The sequence below is a fragment of the Lepisosteus platostomus genome, chromosome 28 (assembly GCF_059453375.1).
Source record: "Lepisosteus platostomus isolate fLepPlt1 chromosome 28, fLepPlt1.hap1, whole genome shotgun sequence".
NCBI classification, from domain to species: domain Eukaryota; kingdom Metazoa; phylum Chordata; class Actinopteri; order Semionotiformes; family Lepisosteidae; genus Lepisosteus; species Lepisosteus platostomus.
This window is the reverse complement of record NC_142638.1, coordinates 9,055,245-9,072,644: the sequence shown is the minus strand read 5'-3', so window position 1 is coordinate 9,072,644 and position 17,400 is coordinate 9,055,245. Positions and strand designations below refer to the sequence as shown.

The following is a 17,400-nucleotide window of genomic DNA, read 5'->3' as shown; positions in this document are numbered from 1 at the left end:
ATTTGTTGTGCCATCTTTAATGTCATCTTCTAGAGCATTTGTCATGTGAGGAAAACACGCAAGCAAGCCTTTCATTGTACTCAAGTCCATACAGTATGACAATAAGCTTGAACTTCAGATAGCGGCCACTCCAAAAAGGACCGTGCATTTGCCTTCACATGACTAAGTCTTTGGCTGCAGCAGCCAACATATGTGACAGTGTGTGCAATGGAATGGGGCGTTTCTTCTGAATTCCACCTAAAGGCTGATAATTCCAGTATTACACTCTAGCTAGACTCTCTGTCTACTCCCAATGACGGGCAGCAACTGAGCGACCCCCCTGGAAAGGACAGGGCTCAGCTTAGGCGATCCTGCCAATACTGCATGACACAGGAACACCTCGTCAGCACACCATTTAAAAAGAATCTGGTGCACAGTGTGTGAGTGGGGGACCTGGGATCAAGGGGTGCGGTCAATATTCATAACTATCTGATCAGTTCTTTGAAGTGGCTACACAGTATTATGCTCTTAACATTATACCTACATGGACAATAGTCTGATTTCAGCAGCTGTGTCAACAGGCACAGACACAAGAACATAAACCGACTGCGGATGTGAAGAGACTGTTGAGTTCACCTTTGCGCGTTTGCTCAATAGCACATGTACTGCAGAATTTCCTTTGAGGATCCAATGCACCTGCTTTCAACAGCATAGTTGGGTATTCTACTCTAAGTACACTGCAATGAAGAGTTTATACTAAATACACATGAATAATATCTCATTTGTCATACTGTAGGTGTTCTTTAGACAGTTGAAGTGTAACAGCGACGGGTGGTGTCGTCCCACTGCCCTCTAGTGGCTATGAGAGGAAAGGGCAAGCAATACAAAAATAACAGACTATTTCAAACGTTAATTCTTCAGTCACAAACATTAAAAATACATCAATAAAATCATGGCAGATTACAATGTAAGCCCACCTGCTACAAGAGGCAAAGATCTCTGACACCTTGAAGTCTCACTGCTGGTCAATTAATCAATTACAATAATATCAGTTAGCTGGTAGGTCTTACATTTTCACATAGGTGTTAGGATGTCCTTGGACGGCTGTGTTAAGGAAGCAGTCAGGGCAGTTTGCTTTTCTTGGGAGTCTTGGAGTGAAAGGACTAGTAAGATTCTGTACCATACAGTCCCGTCTTTGTGGATTTTCCGAGTTTAAATCCCTGAAGCCCCCTTGGTTAATGGTTGAGAGCGTCACAAACACGGCACTGCAAAGATCCATTTCAAAGACAAAGAATTCTTACGGCAGCATCAACAAAACAAAATAGTAAAACATCCCAAGTCATCCCACCTGACAAGAAGACACAAATCGTGCAGAAAACATGCTGTGTTTTTCGATAACACCTTTTCACAGTGAGCTGACCCCACAGTACAGATGTTCACAGGTAAGTGCACATAGACCTGCTCTCCACCGGGCCCTAATTAGCTATTTTTCTGGCCCTGCACGCCAATGCTAAGGAACACGACAATGGGACAGCGGAACGCAATTATTAAAGATGAAATATGATGTCACTCACTGATAACGACGAGTGTGGTGTTAAAACCACTGCAGTGAATTAGTCTCCTTTCGTCTCTTATTAAGTTTACGTTCGTCCATATACACAGAAGAAAAATAATTCTGTATCCCAATGCAACGTTACACTGGAAAGGTTTGACTTTTATTAGAGTAACTCCTTTACTGTTAGAGAGTTTTGTTATTACACTGAATGACCTTGGCAGTTGGGTTTGCTTGTTTGAAAGTTGGCCAAACTTTTTTTTTTAACTGACTGACCAAGAAAACGCATTTTCTGTTAAAAAATAAACATTACAGAGCTGGCAAATGATTTCAAGATAGAGAGGGGGACAAAACAGCACCACATATCAATTCACTCCTCCCAGCCATGGAGTTAATTTGTATTTTCACCTTCATGATAGCTTATTTAGCTCAAACCTCCTGTTAGGGAGTTATTCAGAAGAATATTCACACTAGGCTAGAACGAACGACCTCAATCATTTCATTAGTGGCTTAATTGGACCTGTTTATCAGCCTCCCCGAGCTCTTCAGGTGCTGCTGCTTTAAAGAGGATAGAACACCTACAGACACACTGACCAGCCCTCTAGGACCAGACCCTGAATGACCTTGGGCTAGACAATCATGAGGCAAGCCTTCTTCTGAGGCTTGATGACAAATCACTGGACACTCCTCTTCCAGCAAGCTCTTTCAGGCTTGAACAAGAGATGGGCAGGACTGATGTGACAGCTCAGGTGCTGGCGGCCTTGAGGTACTGAACGGTCACGAACTGGGCAGGAATCTGCTCGGCCGTTCACGAGCACCAGGAGAGGACGGTGTGAGAGAGCCGTCAGAGCTGCTGGGGCAGAAGCCAGAAGATGCCAGGGGCATCTCTATACCCCAAAGGGGTCATATCACCTCCAACATGACTCACAGAAATTAGTACAAATGGAATACAATATGGCACACTTGAGCTTCTGCACAAAGCACACATTCCACTTGTAGGTAATGTCATAGGGACCCCGTCACAGCAAGACAAGAAAAGCAGAAAAGCAGAGGGTTTAAAAGACCATCATGAGCAACAACAGCTGTGATGTGTGGCAGAGGTGGTTGAGAGACAGTACTACTACTTCACTACCTAACTGAAGGCTTTACTGCAAAATTGTCCAGTCCTGGTCCTGGGGGTCAGTGTGTCTGCAGGGATGTCCAGTCCTGATCCTAGGGGCCAGTGTATCTACAGGACTGTCCAGTCCTGGTTCTGGAGGGCTAGTGTCTGCAGGTTTTCAAGCCAGCTCAGCACTAAGTGAGGTAAACCAGCTGGTTAAAATGCTCCAGTGAAGCCAGTAACAACTTCTCCCAGTTCTGCAGATGCTGCTGCTTTAAAGAGAACAAGAGAAACCGCAGAGACAATGACCAGCCCTCCAGGAGCAGGACCGGACACCCCTGTAGTAAAGCCTTCAGCTGGACAGGAAGGAAGTGCAGTATGGTCTTTCCTAGCACACAGCTGAGCACAGAGGCATACCCACTTCCCACAATTCACCGGAGGGCTTACATTACAGCACCCTTCACCCACCTTTAACACACCTAGACATCATTAGTGCCACTTCCAGGGTGAGCAAACCGTACTTAAGAGAGGTATCGTTGATAAATTGGCACAGTCTAACTATAAAATTATAGTATTAATAATATTTATTTACAAATTCATGCATGGCATTTCAGGAACTAGGTGCCAACCAAAAGTCCCGTCTCTGCTGATGGAGGGACTGGGCTGGGCAGATGGACGCTGTGTAGTCCAGCTAAAAGATCTCTGGTACTTCCTGGTCAGGCTCTTTGTACTCTCAGATGTTCATTATCCAACACTTCCTTGTCTGAATCCAGGCCCTCGTTCAGCTTGTTGATAAAACATCCCGAAGGGATATTCATTTTTCTTTTTTCACACACCAGGGCCACGTTTCTCATCAAACACATAGGAGGAGCTCCGAAGTCACTGATTAAAACAAACTACACAGAACACATGGGGGGGATTCGGCTCATCTGAGCCGCTGACAGGAGTCTCTCTTGCATCTCTCGCTCTTTTTTTAAATTCCTAGCATCCTGCAAGAAGTCCCGGCCTCCCCCATCTCTCCCTCAAGGGGACAGCCTCTGGTATATCCATCCGCCTTCCCCTCTGTGTTGCATCACGCCATCGACGGCGTCTCCCTCCGCCGGCTGCAGGAAGACGATGCGGTCGTGCAGGCGGTTGGTCTGACCCTGCCAGAACTCCATGACCTTAGGCCTGAGGATATAGCCACCCCTGCAAAGAGGTGGACAGGAAACCCAGTTCTTCAGGAGGAGAAATTACCATGAAGAAATTAGTGAACAAATGGACTTACTCAAGCCTAACAATCAATACTGCACTGTCTATTGATCAGGACTATAAAGAGGCTCCCAGCTCTGCTCCTAGAGGAACACTGTGTCTGCTAGGTTTCACTCCAGCTGAGTCCTACGGCTCCAGTGCTAACCGATGACTTAATTGATCTTAATTAGGTGTTTAGACTTTTAACATATTTCATCAGTCCATCAACGTCAAGAGCACCGCTTCCAACAGCTTCAGCACACAGAACATTACACAACCTCTCCTGAGCTCACTGGCTGTTATTTCTGACTAAACAGCTGCTACAAGTCTGACAGCTGATGATGAACGGACAGGTGGAATAACACCGCCTCACACATTCTCATCAGTGTCCACAGCGGACAGCGGAGGAACTGCACTAACAGCAGACACCTCCATCAGCCCACAGTGGGAATGACCTGGCTGGAATCGCAGGGCAATGGTGTTTCCAGTACAGGAGTATGGTCATTAGGTACCATAGTGAAGCAGGATATGATGCAAAAGTGCCAAAGCACACTGCACCACGCTGAAGGCACATAAAGATTATGACAGGTCATTTATCAGGTCTGTGCAAGTCGGAGGACAAATTAAAGAGAATCCTCTCTGCCGCCAAGAACTAGTGACAACCAGACACTTCAGCGCTCATAATCACTAAGCACTTGTGTTTGTGCGCGACTCAGCTGTCTGAATACCCATCAAGCTGGAAACTGGAAATGTCCCACATGGGCCACACTCACCAGTAGTCTGGCATTGGTACCTCTTCACCCTGATATTTCTCCTCCAGCTCTGCGTTTTTCTGCCTCAAGTACTGCAAAACAGAGAGAGACGTCCACTTAACCAGCAGCCTGCTTAACAGACCCAAACAACAAGCACTGAGGGGGCTTCAGGGTTCTGCGTGCTTCTGAAGACACACCACTGGAAACGTCACTCTGCTTGGCTGGGAAGCCCCGGAGTGGAGTGGAGTGGGGTGGGGTGGAGTTGGGTGGGGGCTCACCTCTCGGCTCGGGATGACGGAGCTCTGCCTGCTCACCACAGCTCCGATCTGGCTGCTCTTGGGCCGGGAGTGGAAGTATTCCTCGGAGCTCTCCCTGGGAATCCGGTCCACCGGGCCCTCGATCCGCACCTGCGGAGGGAGGAGAGGAACGGGTCAGGAGCGCGGCCAGCGCCTCCTCTCTCCGGTCCGGAGGACAGCAGGCAATGACTCCAGAGTGACTGACTCATGCCTGCTGCTCGTCATCTAGGAGAGCATTTCCAGCTCAGCTGGGGCGCCGCTGGAACCCCAACTGTGATTCACCGTGCTGCACAAGTGTCCTCAACTGTGGCTTCAATACCACATTAACAATTACAATTTGGTAGAGCTTCACTTTGGCAGTGATCACTCAAAGCTGACAAGAAACAGATCATCACTTCACAGGGTGTTTCTTACAGTAAAGAAAGTGTTCTGATCAGCTCATTTATTTTTAGAACAGCATAAAAGCAAAAATAAGGCATTTTTACCTTAACCAGGCCATTTCAATCCAGGAAAATCAGGCATCTCCCAGCTGTTAGGTGAATCATCAGTAACCACGTCCTATTTGTTTGTTTTTACTATTTTTGCGCATTTGTAACAAAAAGAAACCACTGATCAGTTCAATTACTTGTGAAAAAAACAAATCTCACCTGTCTGTTTAAGGGCTCCCAGTAAAACACAAGAGCGGCAAATGGATTGCTATCCTGGAGAGAGGAAGCACATTAAGAAAAACTTATGAATGCTAATAAACACAGAATACCTAAATGTTGAAGTATATCCAATGGAAAATGACAATTCAATCTCCCAGTAAACTGAACGTTTATAACTCATGTCACAAATTACAGGGTAATTGCTGTTTATTTGAGGCTCTTTTTTGATGACACATTTACTTACTGAGCCCTTGACAACTGAGCATGATAGCAAGGAACAAGTAAGACCCCTGCTGCATAGCCATTTCAGGTTTTAACAACCACTGGCCAGGGCCCAAACGGAGTTGGAAGGTGAGTGGGGGTAGTTCTTGTCAAAAAACAAATACTGTACATCACCTTCCCAAAAGGGACTCCATAAACCCTTAAAAGTGGACATACAATATGTTGGAGAAGCCCATGGACTCACAGCAGTGATGACCTCGATGGCTCTACCCTGTTGGTATCAGCACTCATGTCCTGCTGCATGTGCTTGTCCAGGCATCTTGATGACTCTGTGCCCCGCCTACCCAGTGACCCTGCCCATCCATCAACACAGTGACCCCCCCCACCCTCCAGCCCACCTGCCCTATGACTCCACCCACCCACCAATCCACTTGCCCTGTGACCCCAGTCCCCCACTATCTAGCCCAGTGACTCCACCCACCCACCGATCCACCTGCCCTATGACTCCACCCACCCACCAATCCACTTGCCCTGTGACCCCAGTCCCCCACCATCTAGCCCAGTGACTCCACCCACCCACCGATCCACCTGCCCTGTGACTCCACCCACACACCTATCCACCTGTATTGTGACCCCACCCCCTGTCCTGTGACTCCACCCACACACTTATCCATACCTGTCGTGTGACTCCACCCACACACCTATCCACATGCATTGTGACCCCGCCCCCTGTTCTGTGACTCCACCCACCTATAGATCCACCTACCATATGACTCCGGCCCCCCCACTCCCCAGCCCTGTGACTCCACCCTCCCACCCGCCCACCTGCCCAGTGACCCCCGCCCAGCCCTCACCAGCTCGGCCCCCTTGCGGCTCTCGTAGTTGGTGAAGAAGCGGAAGCCCTCCTGGCTGTAGCCCTTCAGCAGCACCATGCGGGCGGACGGGCGGCCATCCCTGCACACAGAGAGGGAGAGGGAGACGGGCGGCCATGACAGGCTGACACAGACGCGATGACTGAGCGACACACCGCCACCTGGCTGCAGCCCCCTGATCCCCTGGTTTCTGGCACAGCCCTGCTACAGCAGCGCCCCAGCTAGCCGAGTCTCCATCCACGACACCAGACACACCCGAAAATGAGGTTTTACAACGCGCCTGAGAGCATTCGCAGGCCACTCCCAGGGTACTCACTTCGAACACGTTGCTAGGCACATGGCGTTGGCTTCGCCAATAGCAGGGCACTTGGTTGCCTGCTCGAACCAGTCCCCGAACTGCAGGATGGGGTCGAGGGACACCAGCTGGTTCTCTTCGAAGGCCTGAGGATCGGGGAAAGAGAGAGAGAGGCAGGGCAGTACAGTAAACCTCCGCAGAGTTTGCCCAGTCTTCCCCTGGGGCTTTCCCACACACCCTTGCGACTCAATTCCCTTACAATCAGGTCATGTGGCGGCGGTGCCGGTGCTCTGTGGCTCAGGATCTGCGCCTGTGGCTGGAAGGTTTGCCGGTTCAAATCCCGCGGCCGGCAGAGGAATCCTGAGCAAGGCCCTTAACCCCAGCAGCGGCGTATAAATGGCTGACCCTGCGCTCTGACCCCAAGCTTCTCTCTCCCCGTCTGTGTGTCTCAAGGAGAGCAATTCGGGGTATGCGAAAAGACATATTCCTAATACAAGAAATTGTATATGGCCAATAAAGGGATCTGATCTGATCTTAGGTCATCAAGGTTTAGAGCAACCTCCCCTGCGTTTACTGCGATCGACCGCAGGGGGGCGCCAGGCGCACAAGAAAAGAATTGCTCTTTCCGCACACGACTGGTCTGCATTTGGACTCGAACCCCAAGTCTGCGAAGCCACAGGAAGGACAGAACCTTCTTTTCAACAGATTAGTGGGAGTATAAATAAAATAGGAGTTATGATGCAGATGAGGCTGCTTTCAATTTGAGCTATACAGAAACCGTATTAAGTATTTAATTATAGCGGTTAATAATTACTGATTATTATATACGAGCGTGGGCGCGTTGGGGGGATACCCAAATCAATAAACAGTTTTTTTCTGTTGCTTAAATCTCTAACCGGCCAGAATCGAAGATCACAGTGCAGATTACGCAACACTACAGTTTCAATTTCATAACATCTACGTGGGCTCTCCGCGTGAGCGACGCGTCAAAAAGAAGTCAGTGGACAAGTTATTACAGGCTGTAGCGTTAATTTCAACCCCCAGTCCTTCTGTAATGCAGTGCGACAACAAGCGACAAAACAGCGTCTTTCAACGCGACTGCTGCACGACGCCACACGGCTCCCGTGACGCTGAAATATCGATTCAAGTCAGTGAGGAACTCAAGGGCATTTCTGCAGTTGTGTCTTGAGTACTGTAGTCCAATGGTTTGCGCCTGACAGCACTGCACGCTTTATTTTTTTTGCAATATCGAGCAGCGTAAATAAACAGACGTGCATTCCGACTCGTTGTCAATGTATACACTTCAAATGGACTAACACGGAGCACAGCTGCGAGTGTGGCTACAGGGAGTGTCACACCTCCAGCTAACGACACGAATCCTACCTCCGCGTCCCCTTTGTAACTCTTTCTCATATTGCTCAGATCCATGCTTGTGACCGTCGGGTCCGTGCAGAGAAGCGAGGGCCGGGGGAAACAGACTCGGAGCGCCTGGCAAAGAGCCTTACTATAGCAGATCCTCACAGCGCAGGCGGATCTCGCACACTTTAGCATTTTCGGCCGAGAGTGGGCTGACGCAGGCGTGACGTCATCGCGCTTTGACATGACGTTGGCGTGTGCGCCGCCCCCTCATTCATATACTTGATAAACAGCGTCATAATAGCAAAACGACCCGATTCGATAGAAAACATACCTGGCAATATTTAAATACAACATTTTAAGTGCCCTCCACGTTTCAGGGAATGATGAAGTGATTAAGTAAAACAGGTTATGATGCACTTTTTCATCCTCTTGCTTTATTAACGCATCAGGGTTAATGAATATGCACGAGCTGCTGATAGATTGAATAGGAATTTTGGCAATAAAAGTTTTTTTTTCATAAAACCATCTTGGCCTATACTGTCAGCATCACTCGTAATCGATCGAACAAAATGTATTTGTGTGCTAGTTACTTATCCTGAATTCCTAGAAAGATTTCAGTTTCCTGTTACCCCTAAGGAATATACAATAGTTTGTGATGCTATTACAACTGGTCTTACAACTGATTTATTCTTGGATGGCGTGGAAATAAAGGATAAGAAATGTAATAATACGTATATAAGGAAGCTTTGTAAACCCCATCTTATCCCGCCTTGTTTATCTTTTTGGAATGCAATTTTTGAAAATATAAATTGGAAATTAGTTTGGACAACTCCTGATAGATATTGTATTGCAAATAAAGTTAAAGAGATCTCGTTTAAAATTGTTCATACGTTTTATCCAGTTAAATTAGTGCTCTCTAAATTTAAGCATGAGCAGGATGATCTGTGTGTTTTTTGTCGGGCTGAAGGGGAGTCTTTGGTGCATTTATGTGTTAGGTGTGTTTGTGAAGTTGTTTTAGACGGAATTGCAGTTTTGTTTGTAGGCATTTAAAGGTGTTTTTTAGATTTAAGGATGTTGATATTTTGTTGTACTGTGTAAGAAGACATTTGGAAAAAAGAACATTTATTTATAATAAATGTATTAGTCATTCTGGGTAAATGTCATATTCATAAATCAAAAGGGTCCAATAATACTTTAGTTTTTAGTACTTTTGAGGTGGAGTTGAAACATTATTTAAATTCTATAAACAATTGAAAAATGCTAAAGCAAGGAAAACATTTGATCTATGTAAAAATATAATTTGGTCACATAAATAATTTACCTCATTACCTCTGGCATTTAATTGTTTTTTTCTGTTCATGTGTTTTTTCTCTGTTATCTGTATCTGCTCCTCCAGTTGTATTTGTAAATTCGTTATACATTTAATAAAAAACAATTGTGTGCTAGCGCACAGGGACAGTGTAATCGGAACTCGTCATATCCCACAATGCTCCCGCGCGAGTAAAGACGGAAGAACTTGTGTCGTCCGGAATGCAACGGAAAGACCCGAGACATTCCGAAAGCAACCGAATCGATTCAAGATGGCGGCGACCTTGTGTGGCAGGTTGCTTCCGAGGCTGGGTAAGTGATATCAAACTGAAACGCTGTTTGGCAGGTAGATTCTGATAAGACAGTGTTATAACATAGCTATTGTGAATGTACTAAAACATAACTAGTAAGTTTTATAAACGCTGAACGTTCAAATTTAATCAGCAGAGGCTGATGGATAGCTACGCCAAACAGACTTCCATCAAAGTAGCCTTCGATTTACCTGCAAGAAATCAATTCCATTGCTGATATTATTTAGATCTTTCCCAGAGAAGTGGCCACGCATCTCTGGAAAATGCCATGACTGTTATCCATACTGTACAACCAACCAGCTTGTTCTCGGGGGTTCCGTCCCAGCGACGGACGGCTGCGCTGAGGTCGGCTAGCGTGTCTTTTTTTTCTCGAACCCCGGCCGCCCTTTCCTGTCTCACACGCCCGTCTGTCTCTCGTCTCGCCCCCCCGGTCCCGGCCAGCCTGGCTCCCCGCGAGGCAGAGCGTGCGCCACGGCTCCAAGGCCGTCACGCGCCACCGCAAGCCCGTGCACTTCCTGAAGCAGAAGCTGCTGGCCGTGACGGAGTACCGGCCGCCCAGGCCCGCCGTGCCGGAGAGATGCATCGACCCGCCGGCCCGGCAGACCCAAGAGGTGCGCTCGCTCTGTCCCTCCCAGCGCTCAGCGCTTGCCGGAAGCTCAGTCCGCCCAGGAGCAGTCAGTGAAGGGCTGATGCTTAGTGTGATTGTGGTGGTGTAGATGTGTGGATTGCTGAAGGAGGGGTGGGAAATGGGATATATCTGGGTCTACTGTGTAAAAAAAAAAAACACATAGTCTATATGTGTAAAAGAGCTGTTTTGATACAATTTACATTTCTGAAAAAAAATAGCAGAGTTTTATCAGATCATATTGTTATACTGGCAACTGAGGAGTGTGGGAGTGCATGCTTTCAGGGTAGGAGAGAGAACAATTCCTTACACTTGTACAGTATTATTAGGAGATTATGATTGGTCTCCTCAAGGGACCAAGGCTAGGGGGGAAATTTGGCCAGGACGCCGGGGTTACACCCCTACTCTTTTCGAGAAACGCCCTGGGATTTTTAATGACCACAGAGAGTCAGGACCTCGGTTTTACTTCTCATCCTAAGGACGGCACCTGTTTACAGTATAGTGTCCCCGTCACTAGACTGGAGCATTAGGACCCGCATGGATCGCAGGGTGAGCGCCCCCTGCTGGTCCCATTAATACCTCTTCCAGCAGCAGCCTCAGCTTTCCCAGGAGTCTCCCATCCAGGTACTGACCAGGCTCACACCTGCTGAGCTCCAGTGGGCTGCCAGCTGGGAGCTGTGACCTACAGGGTGATTTCTAATCTGTAAAGCGAAACTGTGAAGCAGTTCCTTGTGTTTATTATCCCAGGAGAGCAGCCTGGCGCGGATTCTCGAGCGCGAGGTGGAGGCCATGTTTCGGGACGGCAAGATGATCGCCGTGGTGCAGAATAACGCCACCTCCGCCGAGGACATGCTGCTGTTCAAGAGCCGACTCCACAAGCACGGCATCGCCGTCCGCTTCTACCCCAACCAGGTGCAGCCCGGGACTTCTGCTGCGTAGCACTAACATCCATTTCGGGTCTTACTGGTAGCAGACTGACTCCTGGGCAGAGTAAAATAAGATCACTTTATAAGCCAATTTCTTGCATTAGGAATTTATCTTTTCGCATACCCCAGCTTGCTCTCCATGAGACACACAGACAGGGAGAGAGAAGCTTGGGGTCAGAGCGCAGGGTCAGCCATTTATATAGCGCCAATGGAGCAGCTGGGGTTAAGGGCCTTGCTCAGGGGCCCAATGGAGTAGGATTCCTCTGCCGGCCGCGGGATTTGAAGCACCTCACATTTAAATTTAAGATTTGAAACTTTTCTGTTCAGGCCGGTGTGCCTACAATACAGACTCTCACCACCAGAGGGTGGTAGAGTGCAGTAACACAGATACAGCCGGCACTCGGGTTCAGAACATTGTAACTGGGCCAGAGGGAGACTCATTAGGAAGAGCGGCTGTGATTTCTTTTTCTCACGGGCTGCAGGTGATGAGGTCCTTCCTGTCGGAATCCAGATACAGAAATCTGAGCCCCCTGTTCATTGGCCAGAACGTGTTGCTGGTCAGCAAGGAGCCCAGAGTGAAGGAGATGCTGCAGTGCCTGAAGGGCGCCCCCCAGATGGTGCTTCTCGGTGGGTGGAGAGGCAGAGACACTCGACCATGCTCTTTCAAGAGCACTACCGCAGCGCTGGTTCTGTGTTGCAGCTTTACCGGGCTTCTGATCCACGAAGCATTTACCTGCATGTAAAAATCACTGTCAGTGTTACAGTTAGAGAGCCCGCAGGTTCAGAGGACTTGGTTAACTTGTACTTTTGTGCACTGCGTAGCATGAACACGCCAAGGCAGCACCAGTGAGCTTTTCCAACAATATTTCATATCTGTTAAATGTTCTTACTTCTGATTTTTTTTTTTCCCTCCTTTACCTGTAGTTTTACCCCGAATTGGATCGCTGTTGTTCTTGTCCTTGCAGGAGCCTGCGTTGAGGAGACCCTGCTGAGCAGGCAGGGGGTGCTGGCCTACTCCAGGCTGCCCTCCCTGATGGCCGTTCGGGGGCAGCTAGTGGGCGGCATGGCGCTGATGACCTCCGGGACCGCTGCCCTCCTGCAGCACCACCCCGCGCGCCTCTCCGCGCTGCTGCAGCAGTACCAGCGGCAGGCAGGAGGGGGCAGCACTGAGGAGAGCTCGAAACCAGAGCGCACAGACCTACAGGAGGTGTAGGGTCCAGCAGGAGATCCACCGTGTGGGCGGTACGATGGGACTGTTCTGTTGTCACCCCTTTCCTCTTGTCCTCTGTCTCAGGGATTCCTGTGTTAATTCTCTGTAGGAAGTCACCGTTTCTATTTATATAATTATTTGCAAATAAGCTGTCGAGCAATACTGGACTTAAACTTGGAGATAGACTCCAGTTCCACAGCTGTTTGATGCTTTTCAGTCCTTAAAAGCTGCAGACACTAGTATAGAAAGTAGGGGGCAAAGTATCATCTCCATAGCTTTGTATTTTAAGATTTCTCCTTTTTTATTTATATAAATGGGTATCAATTAAAAGTGATACACATATTAAAATACATTCATCCCCAAATGAAAAGGAGTACTGTTTTGATAGAACTGGGTTTTAAATGACAGTTCAAAACTGCCACCAACAGCAGTGTGAACAATGTGAATTAAATTGCATCACAAGTAGGTAGCTGGAAGAGGTAAAGGTTTATACCATGGTAAAAGGACAAGAAAACCGACACAACATTACAGCTGTAGAGCCTTCTTAAAATGCCACACCTGAAGAAGGCACAGCAGCCAAAGTGTCTGTTTTCTTTTCCTTTCAGCGTGAAGTTGCATCTCAGCCTATTTTACACCTTTGCTCTGCTCATTGTGTAATAAATGATCTTCGGTAGGTTAAAGTTTTAACACTACGTGTGCTACATGTACCTTTACTACATTGGTCTGCTGTCTAGTTATGACTGCGTAGCTTTTTATTAACAATACAGGGTGTAGGCTTTTAAAGGAACACTACTATTTAATAAAACTGCACAGATATAAATTAATTCCATAAATACTGATCTTGTTTACTGTAATCTGTGGCACCACCCATACACCATGAAATCAAATAATTATCACTTCCTATGCATTCCAATCAGAGTGATGTATTTGGATTGTTGTTGACTGTTATGTTTGGGGGGGGGTGGGGGAAACGTGTTTGAATTAAAACCAGTTGACAGAGAAGCACTTCTGATCTTGCAGTTGGCACATTTGAATGCGATTGTTTTTGTTTAAAGCAAAGCCTGTCAGTGCTTAAAGGGATCTTAAAGGCGATTTCGGGTGTCCGTAATTCCAAGCGAAAGTGTCGATCATGCCACTGTTCATTGATCATTGCGTGCACCGTCTCCTGAATTTGGAATACATGATCCTCACCGATGTCGGGTTAAGCTTTTAAATTATTCGTCCTTGCATCTGTTTTTCTGTCCGCTTCACCCAGATCAGGATGCTGGAGCCTATCCCGGCAAGCAACAGGCGCAAGGTGGAATTTACACCCTGGATGGGACACCAGCCCGGTGCAGGCTTGTAAATGAAAACTGGACTCCTTGACTCTTCGGCATCATCATGTTTGTACAGAAGCCTGTGGCTTGTGAACCGTGAACTGTGGCCTCATTCCTGTCAATCCAGCGCTAGCTTCGGCAGATTTAACACTTGAAAAGACGCCCAGCTGTTCGGTGGCGGCAGCGCCCTGTCCCGTGTGGGGAACTGGTTCGGATTCTCCGGATTTCTTGAGTGGTTTTTGTTCCTTCGTGCCGTGCGGGTTTTGCGCATTCCTTCGCTCACTTTCTCCCCGTCACTTCGGAACAGGACGTGCCGGCGGAGATGCAGTCGCTGAATCACCCTGGAAGCGTTCCGCCCGCCACCAGATCCGCTGTTACGCAGAATCTGCCATCCGGAGGGTCATGGACTTCGGATACTGTATAAGAGTAGCCTGAGGATATTCTTGTAATTCTTGTAATTTACAGTCCTGTGATGACAATAGTTTTTTGGCTCTATAGAATCAAGAGCCTAAATCTTACAGCCTTGTTTGTATACAGTTTCAATGTATCTTTTGAAGAGGGAGCTTTTTTTTTAAAAAAAATGTAAATATCTTGAAAGTGCTTACTCTTCCTTCAAACAACTGGAGAAACAGGAAGAGTCAGTGAGATTGCAGAGGACTTGTGGCCTTACACAGTATGGTTATTGTCTGCGTGATCTCTGTGCCACCAAACGGACAGCATACCTGTCGTGATTAGCATTTCTTTGGAATGGTGCTTGTCAAAAAGGAATCTGTCTTATCACCATTGACTTTGACTGGGGCTGCTTCAGTAGGATCTGCCCAGAAAGGCATGGCCTCCAGGCATTAGCAACTATTATTGTTGTGTTATTAATCTCTGATTGTGATGTGAAAAGATGGGAAGTGCTTTAGGTCTGCTGACTGGTCGAACAAACCTCTCTTAGAATACAAAAATAGAACCTAAACTAGGCAAAGAGTCTAAAAACACAACAGGTGCAGGAGGTAAAGAATTACAAGATGTAGAAATTAAATCATAGTGTTAAAAGGGAGCAGTGGCTGGGGCTCTGTACTCGGGACTGGGGGGGGTCCCGGGTTCAAATCCTGGGTGTGAGACGGCTGTTGTACCCTCGAGCAAGGTACTTAGCTCAGAATTGCTCTGTTAAGAGACCTTCTGCATAAACTGGTCTCCAGGCATTTGCTGGTATGTGAGAGTCATTCTTGATCGCTGGACTGTCTGAGCTGGTGAAGTAAAGGAATAAAAAGAACTCAAACCTTCTCATCCAGAATACCGTATTGACATTTTTTTCTCTCACTTATCAAAGGGAGTTACTGAAAAAAACTGGATTAGAACACAGCAGCATGGTTCACCTGTTGGCAATAACAGCGCGAACCAAGCATGCATGGTTCAGGAGGAACAAGTAACAAGCTTATTCCGTGCTGAAAAGGGAAGAAAGAAAACGCAACGTTTCGGCTGTGGAGCCTTTGAAGACTGAAGCTGAAACGTTTTTTCTTCTTCTCTTTTCAGTATGGAATAAACCTATTACTTGTTCCTTTGCAACCTACGCATGCTGACGCAGCTACCCACCTGAACTACTTCATGCATAGTTGAAGCCTCCGACAGGTTATGATGTTCAGTGTTCAAAAATGTCATTCATTTTTTGTAACTTAAAGTGCATGTTTTTCTAAAACTAATAATCACTTTCTCTTTAATTTAATATGACTATATATATAGAAACCATTGGAAGCAATCTTTTAGTGCATAAATATATGAGCAAATCGCAGCCCTGTGCCCATTGTTTTAAATTTCTTACTGCAGCTTTCACAAAATGTGAGAAATCCGGCTGGGTTTTCTTCCAGCTGAGCTCTCGGTACACACACAACTGAAGTACTAATTGATTTCACAGTAGAATTCAGAGGATCTGTTTGACAGTTTTTAGCTCTTGCATTTGTTGGACGTGCCCTGTGAAAGACTGCATTTCAGAAGTAAAATGGAATCCCTCTTGTAAATGTTCCAGTCAGGCCACTTGCTAGTTCAATTAAGGCAGCGATTGGATTTTTCCAACCTGGGCTGGAATGAAAGCCAGTGGGTGTGTGGTCCTCTAGGAAAAGACTTGGGAACCCCTGCCCCAGGATGAGCCAGGCACGGAGCTGCCGAGAAGCTGGACAGATCCGGCCCTGAGTTTCCAGAAGTGTGTGGCTTGACATTCCCCCACTGTGATTTACCAGGGCTGGTCTGACAGGTTGGGGGCCCATCGCGACCCTGCTCCACTGGCTGGGCAAGTGGGGGGGGGTGAGAAAAGCAAACAACCTCAAGTCTGAGCCGCTGTCGATTTCAACCCCATTGTTGTGACAATGAAGGGGGGAGAAGGTGGGACATCTGCCGCTCGGAGCTGCTGTGACTGGGTCTTTGAAACAGTGGGGTGTGGGGCGTTGCTCCAGGCATCTTTCAGATCTATCGGAGCTCTTTCAGAGCCTTGGCTCTGGTGGCAGGAGATTGCAATTCTAGTACTTGGGGGCCCCAGTCCCTTCCAGTGTTTATTTTCCCCCCCAGCCCATAAGCTACACAATTAGACCCTTAATTGCGGACGTTGATAAGTTCTCTGCTTGGAAACCTCCAATGTTCTCAGCTCAGTTGCGTCTCCCCAACCCTAGAGAGCCGGATTCCTGTGGTTTTCACTGATCGTAGGCAAATAGCTCCTGATGTAGGGGCTCAGATTTGATTGTGCCTTTTCATGCGATGATTCAGTGTTTAACATGAGTGGAGGAATACTGAGCAGAGACCCATGCATCCACTGGGGACCGGCGCTGACCCCGTTTCTAAACCAGCAGCTCCTGCAGTTCTGTTAGAAATATCGGAGTTCTGCGCCGCTTGAGTTTTGCTTGAAAGGAAATGAGAACATGAGAGAGGTTATCAACAAGTGGGAGCCATTCTGCACAGCTGGCCTGTTTGGTAGTAAAATAGATAATTGACCCCAGAATCTCATCCACCTGCTTTTTGGAAGAAGGCAAAAGGATCAGCTTCAACCACATAGCTGCGTGGCTTGTTCCACACTCCCACAACTCTCTGTATAAAACTTCTCAGTTCTAAGCGCACTTCCACATAGTGTCACCTAGTGTCCTCTGGAATTCAGCTACACAATTTCTTTTGTGCGTTGTGTTTCTGCATTTGATGCTGGACCTGTATCTTCCCCCATAAGCCAAACGTGAGTGAGTTTGTGTCAGTACCAGTTCACCCTGCTTGTTCCCTCCAGACGTGGCGAAGGTGACGTTGTCCCACAGCCACTGGGCTTTAAAAAAGCTGAAAAAAGAGTCCCCAGGTTAAAACCTCCACACTTAATGTCCCCCCCTCCCAAAACCGATCAAGTCAAAAGCTGACAACAAGAAGGACAATAGCTTTGCAAATGG

General features: G+C 47.4%; 3 protein-coding genes across 5 annotated transcripts in view; 1 reads left to right on the top strand and 2 right to left on the bottom strand.

Moving 5' to 3' along the window:
• The window catches only part of pdk2a (pyruvate dehydrogenase kinase 2a), a 195,083-nt gene that overhangs the window by 137,043 nt on the left and 40,640 nt on the right, over positions 1–17,400 (bottom strand). The gene's annotated exons all lie outside the window — the stretch shown is intronic.
• Positions 1,673–10,364, bottom strand: pnpo (pyridoxamine 5'-phosphate oxidase). 2 transcript variants are annotated; one of them, XM_088623062.1, is made up of 7 exons: positions 10,114–10,364; positions 6,966–7,090; positions 6,632–6,731; positions 5,556–5,609; positions 4,891–5,019; positions 4,634–4,704; positions 1,673–3,818 (listed from the first exon to the last, which is right to left on the bottom strand). In XM_088623062.1, exons 1-7 carry the CDS (start codon positions 10,174–10,176, stop codon positions 3,653–3,655), a joined length of 708 nt encoding a protein of 235 aa, XP_088479188.1. In that variant the 5' UTR covers positions 10,177–10,364; the 3' UTR covers positions 1,673–3,652. The 2 variants fall into 2 exon arrangements, with proteins under 2 accessions (XP_088479188.1, XP_088479187.1); XM_088623061.1 differs by lacking the exon at positions 10,114–10,364 and adding an exon at positions 8,328–8,530.
• Positions 9,803–15,274, top strand: mrpl10 (mitochondrial ribosomal protein L10). Of its 2 annotated transcripts, none has more exons than XM_088623060.1 (6): positions 9,803–9,923; positions 10,364–10,533; positions 11,295–11,459; positions 11,956–12,100; positions 12,439–12,715; positions 13,944–15,274. In XM_088623060.1, the coding sequence occupies exons 1-5, from the start codon at positions 9,884–9,886 to the stop codon at positions 12,684–12,686; spliced, it is 768 nt and encodes a 255-aa protein (XP_088479186.1). In that variant the 5' UTR covers positions 9,803–9,883; the 3' UTR covers positions 12,687–12,715; positions 13,944–15,274. The 2 variants fall into 2 exon arrangements, with proteins under 2 accessions (XP_088479186.1, XP_088479185.1); XM_088623059.1 differs by having other exon boundaries at positions 13,939–15,274.

What these genes read in the sequence shown, in the direction of transcription:
- pnpo (XM_088623061.1), bottom strand. Translation starts at nt 8,495, where the DNA reads ATGCTAAAGTGTGCGAGATCCGCCTGCGCTGTGAGGATCTGCTATAGT. An exon ending in GTTACAAAGGGGACGCGGAG is followed by an intron (nt 7,091 to 8,327) that starts GTAGGATTCGTG and finishes CCCGATCCTCAG; the next exon opens with GCCTTCGAAGAGAACCAGCT. An exon ending in GGGAGCCCTTAAACAGACAG is followed by an intron (nt 5,020 to 5,555) that starts GTGAGATTTGTT and finishes CTCCCTCCGCAG; the next exon opens with GTGCGGATCGAGGGCCCGGT.
- mrpl10 (XM_088623060.1), top strand. Translation starts at nt 9,884, where the DNA reads ATGGCGGCGACCTTGTGTGGCAGGTTGCTTCCGAGGCTGG. An exon ending in CAGGTTGCTTCCGAGGCTGG is followed by an intron (nt 9,924 to 10,363) that starts GTAAGTGATATC and finishes GGTCCCGGCCAG; the next exon opens with CCTGGCTCCCCGCGAGGCAG. An exon ending in TCCGCTTCTACCCCAACCAG is followed by an intron (nt 11,460 to 11,955) that starts GTGCAGCCCGGG and finishes CACGGGCTGCAG; the next exon opens with GTGATGAGGTCCTTCCTGTC.